Below are 13,261 nucleotides of genomic sequence, written 5' to 3'. Positions count from 1 at the left end.
AATTGAAAATAAATAGCTTTTCCAGTGTCTTACTTACATCAAGGGAAATAGTAACACCATCCTTGTTACTTATATGAAAAATATTTCTTGTTTTAAATGCCTTTTATATTGTTAGCAGAAGTCCTGGTAGAACTTCACAATAAATCTTGTGCCTCCACATTCCTCCTTATCTGTCAATGACAACAGATGGACAGTGTTAGTCCTTGGCAGTGAGGAATAAACCTGAGGATTCAGTTTCAGACTTGAGAGAACATCCATTAAATATGGTTGGAGAAATAAGCAAGAATCCAGGGGTCTGTTTATTTTTCTGAAAATGCTATGTCAGGAGGGATAGGTCTGTAGTCTGGATTATTTGGAGACAGGTTAAAGTCATGGATGGTAAATTGTAATGACTGCTTAAAGAAAGGGAAAAAGATATAGAAAGACCAGTGAGGCATGTTGTGGCCAAGGCAAATGTAAACTACTGCAGGAGACAGATTTATTAAGGATCAACTTGTTTATAATACTTTTTTTTTTTTTTACTTTAAAATTTTTTGCCTTATTTTAAATTTAATTACAGAAGAAATTAGGGCTTATTATTGCACAATTTGTTTCATCACAGGGCTGTTTTTAGACTTCTAGAGATACTTTGGTCAATGAACACTCAATAAATGTAGCTCTGGGTTTAGAGTGGTAGCACAGCGAATAGGATATTTGCCTTGCATGTGTCTGACCTGGGTTTAATCTCTGGCATCCCATATGGCCACAAGGAGTGTTTCATGAACACAGAATGAGGAAGTAACCCCTGAGCACTGTTGAGTGTTGACACCCCCCCCCCAAAAAAAAACCTCAAAATAATTACAGGGGCAATAAGTATGGAGGGGAATGAAGGATTATTCTGAAGAAGATCATCGTGGCTCTGGATGTTTAATGTTCTAGAACTTGATCATATTTTATTTTGTGTTTCTATTATTGAAACTCTGCTTTTCCTTTGTTAAGGGCACCTGAGTTCTTCCTCCATCTATCCAGTGTGCCTTGCACCTTACTTGGTGGTTACAACTTGTTCTGACAATAAAGTCCGCTTCTGGAAATGTAGTATGGAAACCAACCCACAATGTAGAAGTGATGAGAAGGAGACTTATCATTGGAAGCAATGGCCCTTGATGAATGACGAAGGAGAGGATAATAGCAGTACTGTGAGCATTGTGGGGAGACCAGTTGCTGTGAGCTGTTCATACACAGGTCGCCTTGCAGTGGCTTACAAACAACCTATTCAGCACAATGGTTTTGTCTCTAAGGAATTTTCCATGCATGTTTGCATATTTGAATGTGAATCTACAGGAGGGTCAGAGTGGGTTTTAGAACAAACAATTCACCTTGATGACTTGGTCAAAGTTGGGAGTGTACTTGACTCAAGGGTCAGTGTTGATAGCAATCTGTTTGTGTACAGCAAAACAGATGCACTTTTGAGCAAGGATAGGTACCTATCTTCAAATATAAAGCATTTAGTCCATCTGGACTGGGTATCCAAAGAAGATGGTTCCCACATTCTCACAGTTGGGGTAGGTGCTAATATCTTCATGTATGGACGGCTTTCAGGCATAGTGACTGAACAGACCAACAGTAAGGATGGAGTAGCCGTCATTACTTTACCACTGTGTGGTAGCATCAAGCAAGGAGTTAGATCAAGATGGTTCCTTCTTAGGTCTATTGATTTAGTGTCTTCGATTGATGGTACACCTTCATTGCCTGCTTCTCTTTCTTGGGTGAGAGACGGGATATTGGTGGTTGGAATGGACTGTGAAATGCATGTGTATGCCCAGTGGAAGCATGCAGTCAAGTTTGGAGACATTGAGGCTGACAGTCCTGATATAGAAGAGATAGGAATCCATGATTATTCTACCTTTAAGGCGAATCTGTTATCAAGGAAAAGTATTGTCGAAGGAACAGCTGTTACTGATGATGTTTTTTGTTCACCAACAATAATTCAAGATGGTGGCTTATTTGAAGCAGCACACATTCTTTCCCCCACACTCCCACAGTATCACCCAACTCAGCTGTTGGAATTGATGGATTTAGGGCGAGTTAGAAGGGCAAAAGCCATCCTCTCTCATTTAGTAAAATGTATTGCAGGGGAAGTTGCCATAGTTAGAGATCCTGATGCTGGAGAAGGAACTAAACGGCATCTTTCCCGAACCATCAGTGTAAGTGGCAGTACAGCAAAGGACACAGTCACCATAGGAAAAGATGGTACCCGAGATTATACTGAGATCGACTCCATCCCTCCTCTCCCACTGTATGCCTTGCTTGCTGCGGATCAAGATACAACCTACCGGGTTTCAGAAGAAAGTACAAAAATCCCCCAGAGCTTTGAAGATCATACCAAAAGAGCACCAGAGGATCAGTACTCAGAACTGTTCCAAATCCAGGATATAACAACAGATGATATCGACTTAGAGCCAGAAAAGAGAGAAAATAAATCAAAAGTAATCAATCTTTCTCAATATGGACCATCTTATTTTGGCCAGGAACATGCTAGGGTCCTTTCAAGTCATCTTATGCATTCAAGCCTCCCTGGCCTTACTCGTTTGGAGCAGATGTTTCTCGTAGCCTTGGCAGATACTGTAGCGACAACCAGTACCGAACTTGATGAAAGCAGAGATAAGAGCTGCTCAGGTAAATTCCCAGATAGTCGCTATTTTACAATATGCTTCACTGTAAAAGAAAGACAACGCAGGTGGCTCTAACTTGCACAGTTTGCTTCATGAATTTGTGATGTTTATCGTCATTCTTGTTTTTAGGCTGAAACTTACATCTGCTTTCAGATACATAGCCTTCTACTTTTCAAACAAATTGATTCCTGTGACTCATTATATTTTCCTACTTCCACCACAATCAACTATTTGTTAATTTTATTAAGACCATGGGACTTACAGTTCAACTTGTTCACATTCCCAAATTGGGGTAGGGGAATGGGAGGGTTAGTCTCCCATACAGTGCTCAAGTGGCTCTGGGACCAATCCCAGCCATTCTTGCCTTATTGGGCCAGTGGCTACTATGGTACTTGGGCCCTGCAGTGCTAGAGATTTCTTGGGTTCACTCTGGTAGTGCTCAAGGGCTTCTAGAACCATGACCAGCAGTGCCCCAGGGCCCTCTAGAGCTATACATACCTGGTCATGCATGCTCTTGGATAATCTGTTACTTTAATTCACTTGATAGATTTTTTTTTTTTTTTTGGTTTTTGGTTTTTGGGCCACACCCAGCAGTGCTCAGGGGTCACCCCTGACTATCTGCTCAGAAATAGCTCCTGGCAGGCACTGGGACCATATGGGACACCAGGATTCGAACCAACCACCTTAGGCCCTGGATCGGCTGCTTGCAAGGCAAACACCACTATGCTATCTCTCCGGGCCCGATAGATTTTAAATATATTTTTAAAATATATTTTTAAAACTTCATTAATTCATTGATTGATTGATTTGTTTCTGGGCCATATCCAGCAGTGTTCAGGGGTTACTCTTGACTCTGCACTCAGAAATCACCCCTGGCAGGCTGGGGTACCATATGGGATGTCATGAATTGAATTGGGTTCCTCCCAGGTCAGCCACATGCAAGAAAATGCCCTTCTGCTGTGCTTTCTCTCCAGACTCTATTTTTGATGTTTTTATTTATACAAATATAAATGTGCTGTGAGGCTAGAGTGATAGTACAGCATGTAGGGTGTTTGCCTTGCACACGGCTGCACTGACATCCACTGTGGTCCCCCGAGCCCTCTCAGGATTTCTGAGAGGGAAGTAACCCATGAGCACCACCCAAAAGACCAAAAGACAAAAAAAACAAAACCCACCCCCCAAAAAACAAATATAAATGTATTGTTACCTGTATTGGTAATCATCCCCAATATTTTTTTATTTAGATGTTTTAGTATTTATATTTGTATAGACTTTTTTTCTGTGCCAGGGCCTTATTCATACAAGATCTATATGGTCTACCATTGAGCCACATGTAAGCCAATATAAGGTTGTTGTATTTTAAATGTAGATATTAAAGTGTTCATGTATTAGTACACTAAAATATCTATGATTACTACATTTACTGCTTTCTTTATAATTTTATTATTGTGTGGCTCATTGCATTTCTTTTACCTTAAACAATTTTCATTTATTTTGCAGGGAGAGACACTCTAGATGAGTGTGGCCTCAGATATTTGCTTGCTATGCGCCTACACACATGCCTTTTGACATCACTACCTCCTTTATACCGAGTGCAGCTACTTCATCAAGGTATTTAATTGATTAATTTATTTAATGGAGTGATTGGTATACTTGTATACTGTGAATACATTATACAATACTGTGCATCTACATACAAACTTCAGGTAGATATTTCTGTGCATACATATCACTGTAAGAATTCCTGTCACAGGGGCCAAAGTAATAACACAGCAAATATAACATTTGCCTTGCACACAGCCACACAGCCTGCCCAGGACCAACCTGGGTTTGATCCCTGGCATCCCATATGGTCTGCTGAGCCTGCCAGAAGTGATTTCTGAGTACAGAGTCAGAAGTAACCTCTAAGTGCTGCCAGTGTGTCCCCCCAAAAACAAACAAACAAACAAAAAAGAATTCCTGTCACATAAACCATTTTCCACTTGCTAATGTATCTCTTAGTTCTTTGACTTTTGCCTATTTATCTGTTTCTCAGAAATTACTCCCTAAAGATTCAATAGTTATGTCTGAGGGCTGAAGTGATAGTACAGCAGGCAGGGTTCTTGCCTTGCATGTGCCCGACTCAGTATTCCATCCCTGGCATCACTTATGGTCCCTGAGTTCCAGCATTAGTGATCCCTGAGCACATCTAGGTATGGTTCTCCCCTCACCATGCTCCCTAAAAAGAAACCCCAGAAAATAAATGAAAACAATCTTTGATATTGTAATCCATAATTTCCCTGAATTTCTTTGTGTGTGTGTGAATTTTTTTTTTTTTTTTTTGGTGTTTGGGTCACACATGGCAGTGCTCAGGGATTACTCCTGGCTCTACACTCAGAAATTGCTCCTGGCATGCTCAGGGGACCATATGGGATACTGGGATTTGAACCACTGTCCTTCTGCATGGAAGGCAAACACCCTACCTCCATGCTATCTCTCCGGCCCTGGTATATATTTTTTAACAGTATGTATATTTTACTCTGTTGCTGTTTCTTTTAATACAAAGAAATTGTTCTGAATTGCTTAATGAGCAAATAAAGTTTATGTTTAGGCTGTCAGGCTGGAAATTTGGCTCAATGGTAAAAGCATATGTTTTGCATGTTTAAGAGCTAGATTTGATCTTTGACACCACAGAATAAAAGCAAACAAGAAAGACAAAAACAACCCATAAAAATGGAGAAGGAGGAACAATAAGGACTATCAGAGATGTTTCTCCTTGGCTGAACACTTTCCTTGCCTCTGTGGTATGTCTAGGTTTGAATTCTGACACTAAAATATAAATATTGGTCCTGGGCCAGGAAGAACATATGACTTAACATATGTAAAACCCTGAGTTTTTTTTTTTAAGTAAATTTTGAACCTGATGAACTTAACATATTTTTTTGGGTCTCTGCTTCACAGAAAGCTGAATAACATTCTTTTTGTAATTTTTTTTATTTTGAATTATGAGAACAAAAGATGCAAAGAAAGAGGACAAGGTAAAGTTACAGTGGAAGGACAATCACCCATAACATAATTCTCAGAAGTCCCCTTGCTGATACCTTAACTTTGAACTTTCAGCCAAAGAAAGTTAAGATAAATAAAACAGAATCCATGTACAATTACTTTGTCCCTCAAGTCCCCAGATTGTAACACATTATAATATTTCTTAACAGCACACAAGGCAATCTAAAGCCATAAAACTTACGTAACTCCTTAAACATTAGAGGCATAGTATTTTTTTACATTTCCATGTACATGCATATTAGCTTAAGTTAACCTCAAATTTTAAGTGGGTGCTTTTTAAGGATTAGAGTCAAAGGAGCACAGTAAAAACGGTGTTAGAGTGGCAATTGTTGTTTGCATAGGCCCACCAAAATATGAGAGGCATGGAAAGGCATAACCTTGGCCTAAATACAAAGAGATCCTACCCCTGAAGTTTTCCTGGCATAAGACCAACTCTAGGCTTCAGGCAAGTTATCGTCCGATCCAAGACATTGCCCGTAGTGCCAACACACTTTTCACACAGTCTCCGTTGTTGGTATCATGTTTCTGTATTAAAGATTCTGGAATCTGCATATCCTACACTGAAGTCATGATGTGGAGTGTCTTCTCGTTTCACCTCACCATAAAAGGGCAATGCAGGAAGCCCTGTCCTGTAAGCAGGTCGTTGTTGTTAAGTCTTCTCAGTGTTAAGGGAAGTCTCTTGAGCAGATCTATGTCTGAGCAGTGGTAGGGTCTTCCGTGGTAGAGGATTGCTTCCAGGTGATGTTATAGACAAACCTCACAATTAAGGGGCAATACAGCAAGCCCTGTCCAGTAAGCAGGTCATTGTTCTTGTTAAGTCTTCTCAGTGTTAAGGGAAGTCTCTTTTGAGTAGATTGATGTCAGAGTAGCTGTAAGAGGACCCTGAGTTTTGATCCCTCCTGGCTTACTGAGTAATCTTTCTGAGCACTGCTGGGTGTGGCCCCTGTAAAAAAAATAAACAGGCCCCAAGCAATAGTAGAGCACTTACCTTGTACACACCTGACCCAGGTTCAATCCCTATCATCATATGTGGTCCACAACACCAGGAATAAATCTTTTTTTTTTTTGTTTTTTGGCTTTTGATTTTTGGTTTTTGGGTCACACCTGGCAGCACTCGATTGCTCCTGGCTCTATGCTCAGAAATCACTCCTAGCAGGCTTGGGGGATCATATGGGATGCCGGGATTCGAACCACTGTCCTTCTGCATGCAAGGCTAATGCCTTACCTCCTGTATGCTATTTCTCTGTCCCCACCAGGAGTAATTCTTGAGTGCAGAGCCAGGAGTAAGCCCTGAGCATCACTGGATGTGTCACAAAAACTAACAAGAAGGAAGCTAAGTAAAGTTGATGATTTCCCCCTTCCATCAATGATGTTCAGGGATCACTTGTGGCAGGGTTCAGAAAACCTTATGTGGTGCTGGAGATTGACTCAAAGTGTCAGCCACATGCAAGGCCTGCACCTTAACTCCGATACTGTCTCTCTATCCCTAATTTATCCCCATTTATCCTAGTAAAAGTTTCACGTGAGCAAATAAAAATGTGTTTTATAGGTGACCATTTCTAAAACAGTGTTGTTATTTGAATTTCTTTTTTGTTGTTTTGTTGTTATTTTGGGCCCCAATGGACAATGCTTAGGATTTTTTCATGGCTCTGTGCTCAGGGATACTCCTGGTGGGTTTGAGGAACCAATTGAGGTGCCAGGAATCACAGCCAACTCGGCCACATGCAAGACAAGCACCTTACCCACAGTATTATTGCTCTGGCACCCAAAGTAGTAATTTCTTAAGTCACATTTGTTATAGAAAGTTAACAGTATTGTGTGTAATAATGATGGCCATTGTTCTTTGATTATGATTGACCTCAGACATTGCCTAGTTTGTAAAGTAAGTTCATAGATGCTACTTTTTCTGGTCTTTTTTTTTTTTTTTTTTTTTTTTTTGGTCACACCTGGCTCTGCTCTCAGAAATCACTCCTGACAGGCACTGGGGACCATATGGGATGCCAGGATTTGAACTGCCATTCATCCTGGATCAGCTGTGTGCAAGGCAAACGCCCTACCGCTGTGTTATCTCTCTGGTCCCCTTTTCTGGTCTGTCTTCCACTAGAGTTCTCTGGGTTCTTTCCTGCAGTGCCATTATCTTCATACTGGATTGTTCACTTTTCTCACTTGGTTGAAGTGGAGTTCAGTGCCTCTCACCCTTAAAGGGTCATCTAAAGTACTTTTAACCCCCGGAATTGTAATTCCTGAAACTCTCAAAGCTAAAACTGAAGGTTCCCATTCTTGAGCCAATGGCACTGTGAAGCTATACCCATCAGGTGGGTTAAGATAGTTTTACTTAATATTTTCACCATTGATAAGTTTGGTGTATGTATCTATTAATGGATTGGAATTCAAATATCTTCTGCCATTAAGTTTGGTGTCTTTTTGTGGGGGTACAAAAGCAAGTATCTTTGGAAAAAAGTGATTTTGGTTTTGTCTATCTTCGCTGATCAGGGATTTTTGAAGTTTTTATAAAGTCATGAATGATGAAAGATTTCCCTTTGATCCTTTCCCCCCATGCTTTCCAGAACAAATGAATGCCTGATTACTTGAAAAATTGTTTTTGTTTGCTTGTTATAGTTCTGAAGATTATTATTTTGTATTTCTAATTTAGGTGTGTCTACTTGTCATTTTGCTTGGGCCTTTCATTCCGAAGCTGAGGAAGAACTGATTAATAGGATTCCAGCAATTCAGAGAGGGGACCCACAGTGGTCTGAGTTAAGAGCTATGGGAATAGGTTGGTGGGTCAGGAATATTAATACGCTTCGACGATGCATGGAAAAGGTAACAACTTCACTGAATTTTGAAGTTAAAAATTCAGAATTTCAGAAAAAAGGTTTTTTTTTCATAATTTTTATTTTTTTTCATTTATTTAAAGAACATACATCACCTTATTGATCATAATACATTTGTTTCCATATAAGTCAAAACAAAGTTATTGAAAAAGTAAGAAAAATAAGTTTTTTTTTTTTGTTAGTTTGTTTTTGTTTTTGGCCATACACAGCCATGCTCAGAAATTGCTCGTGGCAGGATTGGAGGGCCATATGGAATGCTGGAATCAAACCTGGGCCTGTCTTTGGTTGGCCATGTGCAAGGCAAATGCCTTACTACTTTGCTTGCTATTTATCCAGTCCCAAGAAGTATTTTCTTGAACAATAAAAGATAGTATACTCCAGAAAATCTTTTGGAGAAATACTTATAATATATTGTGAGATATTTACTAATTTTTTTTAAAGATATCCAAAATTGGGGCTGGAGCAGTGGCACAAGGGATAAAGCATCTGCCTTGCCCACACTAGCATAGGACAGATTGTGATTTGATACCCAGCGTCCCATATGGTCCCTCAAGCCAGAAGTAACCCCTGAGCATCACTGAGTGTGGCCACAAAAAAAAAAAAGAAAGAAAAGATAGCCAAAATCCAAAATTACCATTTTAAAATAACTAATGTGGTACATCCATCATCTTTTGTAATGTAAGCCAAACTTGTAATATTTTTTATGGAATAGCATTATTTTCTACCCACTGAGGTAGAAAAAAATAATATAAATCTAGAAAGTAAATTTGATTTCTTGTCAGTTATATATAGTACATAAAATTTATTATTTGTATTCAAAAATTTTGTTGTATTTCTAGATTAGTCATAGCAGACTACTTTTGCACACTCTACATACCATTCAGGAAAAAGTTTAGATTTTTTGTACTTGAACATGTCTGTGGCAACAAATGAAACATACTATATTAAAAGATTCCTTTACTTAAATATTCCTTAAGAAAAAATTGGTAGTAGGTTCTGAAAGTTCTAGAGTTGGGATATTGTGAATAGAGTCAGATTTTCTCATCTTTATAGTTTCTGCTAGCCGTGGAAGTAACAATAGAAGTATAAATGGTTATTAGTTTCCTGTAATTATTTTTGTCAGATAGCTAATATAATTTTTTTTTGCAATGCAGGTGGCCAAAGCTTCTTTTCAAAGGAACAATGATGCCTTAGATGCTGCATTATTCTACCTTTCTATGAAGAAGAAAGCAGTAGTGTGGGGTCTGTTTAGGTAAATTACCTCAGTGCTTTTGTGAGAGGAGTGGGACACACCAGTGGTGCTTAGGAGTTACTCCTAAGACTCCTAAGACTCTTTTCTAGGGGGTCATTACCAGCAAGGTTCAAGGGATTTTGGGGATTGAACAGGGGTCATCTGTGTGCAAGGCCTGCAAACACCTTATCCCCTTAACTATCTGTCTGGCCCAACATTTAACCTGATTTAACAGCAAGAAGGTAGCGCTGCAAAGCAGAAACTCAATGCTTTTGGAAGTAATGAACTTGATTGTGAATCAGTAATATCTCCCCTCTTTTTTTTCTTTTTTGAGCCCCTCCATATGTACTTCCGGCATACTCCCAGTTTGGGGGTCTGTGCAATGCTGGGGTACATACAACACAGGGATTCTGTATGCAAATTTAGTATGCAAATTCCATATGTAAACTTCAGCCCTTTGAACTCTCTCTGGTCCCCAAATCAGCTTTTTCCTTTGTGTTTTGGTTTCATTAGCTAGAAGAATACTGGAAAAATAGTGTTTCAACTTAACCTAAAGTTTTAAAAGTTGGGATAAATACTTTGGAAAGTTAAAAATGCTCTAGTTTCTTTTTCTTATTCTTTTGGTTTTGGGCCATATTTTACCATGCTCAGGGTTTTATTCCTGCCTTGTACTCAGGAATCACTCCTAGCAGACTCAGGGGAACATATGGGATTCCCAGGATCAAACCTGGGTCATCTGTATGCAGGGTAAGCATCCTACCCTACCTGTCTTGCTATTGCTCCAAGCCAGCTTCTTTTTTATTTTTGAATCACTCTTAGCAGTGCTCAGGAACACAGCACTCAAGGGATACAGTGCTGCAGATCAAATCTGGGCCTCTTGCATGCAGCACATTATTTTAGCATATTGAACTCTCTTTAACCCTCCTATTTCTTATCTCTATCACAAGCATTATGAGCTTACTTTTTAAATTTTTTTTTAAATTTTTGGGCCACACCTGCCAGTGCTGGGGGTAGGGGCAGTTATTCCTGGCTCTGAGTTGAGAAATCGCTCCTGAGTTGAGAAAGGCTCAGGGGACCATATAGGATGTTGGGAATTGAACCTGGGTCTGTCCTGTTGGCCACATGCAAGGTAAAGTAAACCGCTCTGCTATCACTCTGGCCCTAAACTTTCTTTTTTTATATCTGTTAATTTTGATTTATTTATTTATTTATTTTGGTTTTTGGCCCACACCCAGCAGCACTCAGGGGTTACTCCTGGCTATCTGCTCAGAAATAGCTCCTGACCGGCATGGGGGATCATATGGACGCTGGGATTCCAACCAACCACCTTAGGTCCTGGGTCGGCTGCTTGCAAGGCAAACGCCGCTGTGCTCTCTCTCTCCAGCCCCTAATTTTGTTTTATTTTTTTTATGGTGATCGTACCTGGAAGTGCTCAGGAGTCACTCCTGGAGGTGCAGAGCTAGTATGTGTGGTGCTAAGATGCTAAAGAGTCAATATATGAGCCCTTAATACAGTCTGTTAGTCCCTGTACTATTTCACAGACCCCGAGCTTTCCTCTTTAGAAGAAATTCACAGAATCTTGATAAGAAATGTATCATGGGGCTGGAAAAATAGTACAGTGGGGGAGGACACTTGCCTTATACATGTCCAACCTGAGTTTGATCCCTGGCACCACGGTCCACTATGCACTGCCAGGAGCCATCCTTGATGCAGAGCTGGGAGTAAAGGCCTGAGTACTGCTGGGTGTGGCCCCAAAATTAAAAATAAAACATTTATCACTGACATTTTCATATTTTAGATGGATGTTTGAGGTTTTAATTTCTGCTTCCAAATATTTTATGAAGTATTAAAAATATTTTAAATTTAACCACTGATGTTTGTGTTCTGGTTCCAAGGTCACAACATGACGAAAAAATGACAACATTTTTCAGTCACAACTTTAATGAAGATCGATGGCGGAAAGCTGCTTTGAAAAATGCTTTTGCTTTACTTGGAAAGCAGCGGTTTGAACAGTCTGCTGCTTTTTTCCTGTTAGCAGGATCACTGAAAGATGCCATAGAGGTATAAAACTTGTAAATAGAAAACTATTTGCAAGAGGTCAGAAGCCTGAAAAGTGTGTGGAGAAGATTGTAATATGTTTGTAAAGATTGAAAATAACAATTAATGAATTTAAAAATTGTGACATTTTCTAAAAAAGTTCAAGGTGAAAACAAAAAGAATTCTATTTGTTTTTAGGCCACACTTTGCTCAGAATTTTCCCTGGCTCTGCTCAGGATTCACTCCTGGAATGGCTTAGGGGACACTGGGATGCCAGTCAACCATATGCAAGGCAAATGCCCTACCTCTGTCCTATCTCTCCATCTCTTAAAAAACTTTTTGTGGGGCCGGGCGGTGGCGCTGGAGGTAAGGTGCCTGCCTTACCTGCGCTAGCCTAGGAGACGGACCGCGGTTCGATCCCCCGGCGTCCCATATGGTCCCCCAAGCCAGGAGCGACTTCTGAGCGCATAGCCAGGAGTAACCCCTGAGCATTACCGGGTGTGGCCCAAAAACAAAAAACAAAAACAAAAAAAAAAAAACTTTTTGTAGGGACCTTTACTTGCTTTATTGCTTATTGCCAGATAAGAATTGATAATTATAAATTTGAATATAAATGTATGAAAAATGGCAAAAAAAAGAGGCTTCTGGTTTTCTTCCTAGTCATCTTGATTCCTAACTCTAATTTATTTATTTATTTTTATTTTTGTTTTATTTTTTATTTATTTATTTTATTTTTGGTTTTTGGGCCACACCCAGCAGTTCTCAGGAGTTACTCCTGGCTCTGTGCTCAGAAATTGCTCCTGGCAGACTCGGGGGACCTTATGATATGGGATGCTGGGAATCGAACCCTGGTCTGTCCTAGGTCAGCCATGTGCAAGACAAATGCCCTACTGCTGTGCTGCTCCAGTCCCCCTTACTCTAATTTAAAGAGACCACAATCTGGTATAGAAAAGCATAGTAAACCCTTTAACATTCAACGGTGTTTATAGATTAGGGACTGAAAATTAATTTTTTACTTTATAATGCAGTTGTCTTAGACATTGGAAATAAAGTGTGAAAAGGTAAAACAGCCTTTAAATTTTTTTTTTGTTTTATTATTGGGCCTCACCCATTTATGCTCAGGTTTTATTCCTAGCTCTTTTTTTTTTTTTTTTTTTGGTTTTTGGTTTTTGGGCCACACCCGGTAATGCTCAGGGGTTACTCCTGGCTATGTGCTCAGAAGTTGCTCCTGGCTTGGGGGACCATATGGGACACCGGGGGATCGAACCACGGTCCATCCAAGGCTAGTGCAGGCAAGGCAGGCACCTTACCTTTAGTGCCACCGCCCGGCCCCATTCCTAGCTCTTTACTCAGGAATTACTCCTGGTGGTGCTCAGGTGACCATATGGGATGCCAGGGATTAAATCCTAGGTTGGCTACCTATCTGTTTGCTGTACTATCGCTTTGGTCCCTCACATGTTATT

The 13,261-nt window shown here is 40.0% G+C and overlaps 1 protein-coding gene across 2 annotated transcripts in view; it reads left to right on the top strand.

Moving 5' to 3' along the window:
* Window positions 1-13,261, top strand: part of DMXL2 (Dmx like 2) — a 199,217-nt gene that overhangs the window by 124,865 nt on the left and 61,091 nt on the right. For both annotated transcript variants that reach the window (XM_049777555.1, XM_049777558.1), the window contains exons 18-22: window positions 979-2,655; window positions 4,152-4,262; window positions 8,350-8,519; window positions 9,685-9,782; window positions 11,657-11,822. In XM_049777555.1, the coding sequence (XP_049633512.1) occupies window positions 979-2,655; window positions 4,152-4,262; window positions 8,350-8,519; window positions 9,685-9,782; window positions 11,657-11,822 (2,222 nt within the window). The remainder of the gene's footprint in view (window positions 1-978; window positions 2,656-4,151; window positions 4,263-8,349; window positions 8,520-9,684; window positions 9,783-11,656; window positions 11,823-13,261) is intronic.

Source organism: Suncus etruscus, chromosome 1, assembly GCF_024139225.1.
Source record: "Suncus etruscus isolate mSunEtr1 chromosome 1, mSunEtr1.pri.cur, whole genome shotgun sequence".
NCBI lineage: Eukaryota > Metazoa > Chordata > Mammalia > Eulipotyphla > Soricidae > Suncus > Suncus etruscus.
The sequence above is the reverse complement of the archived record's forward strand: the minus strand, read 5'-3'. Positions and strand labels throughout refer to the sequence as shown.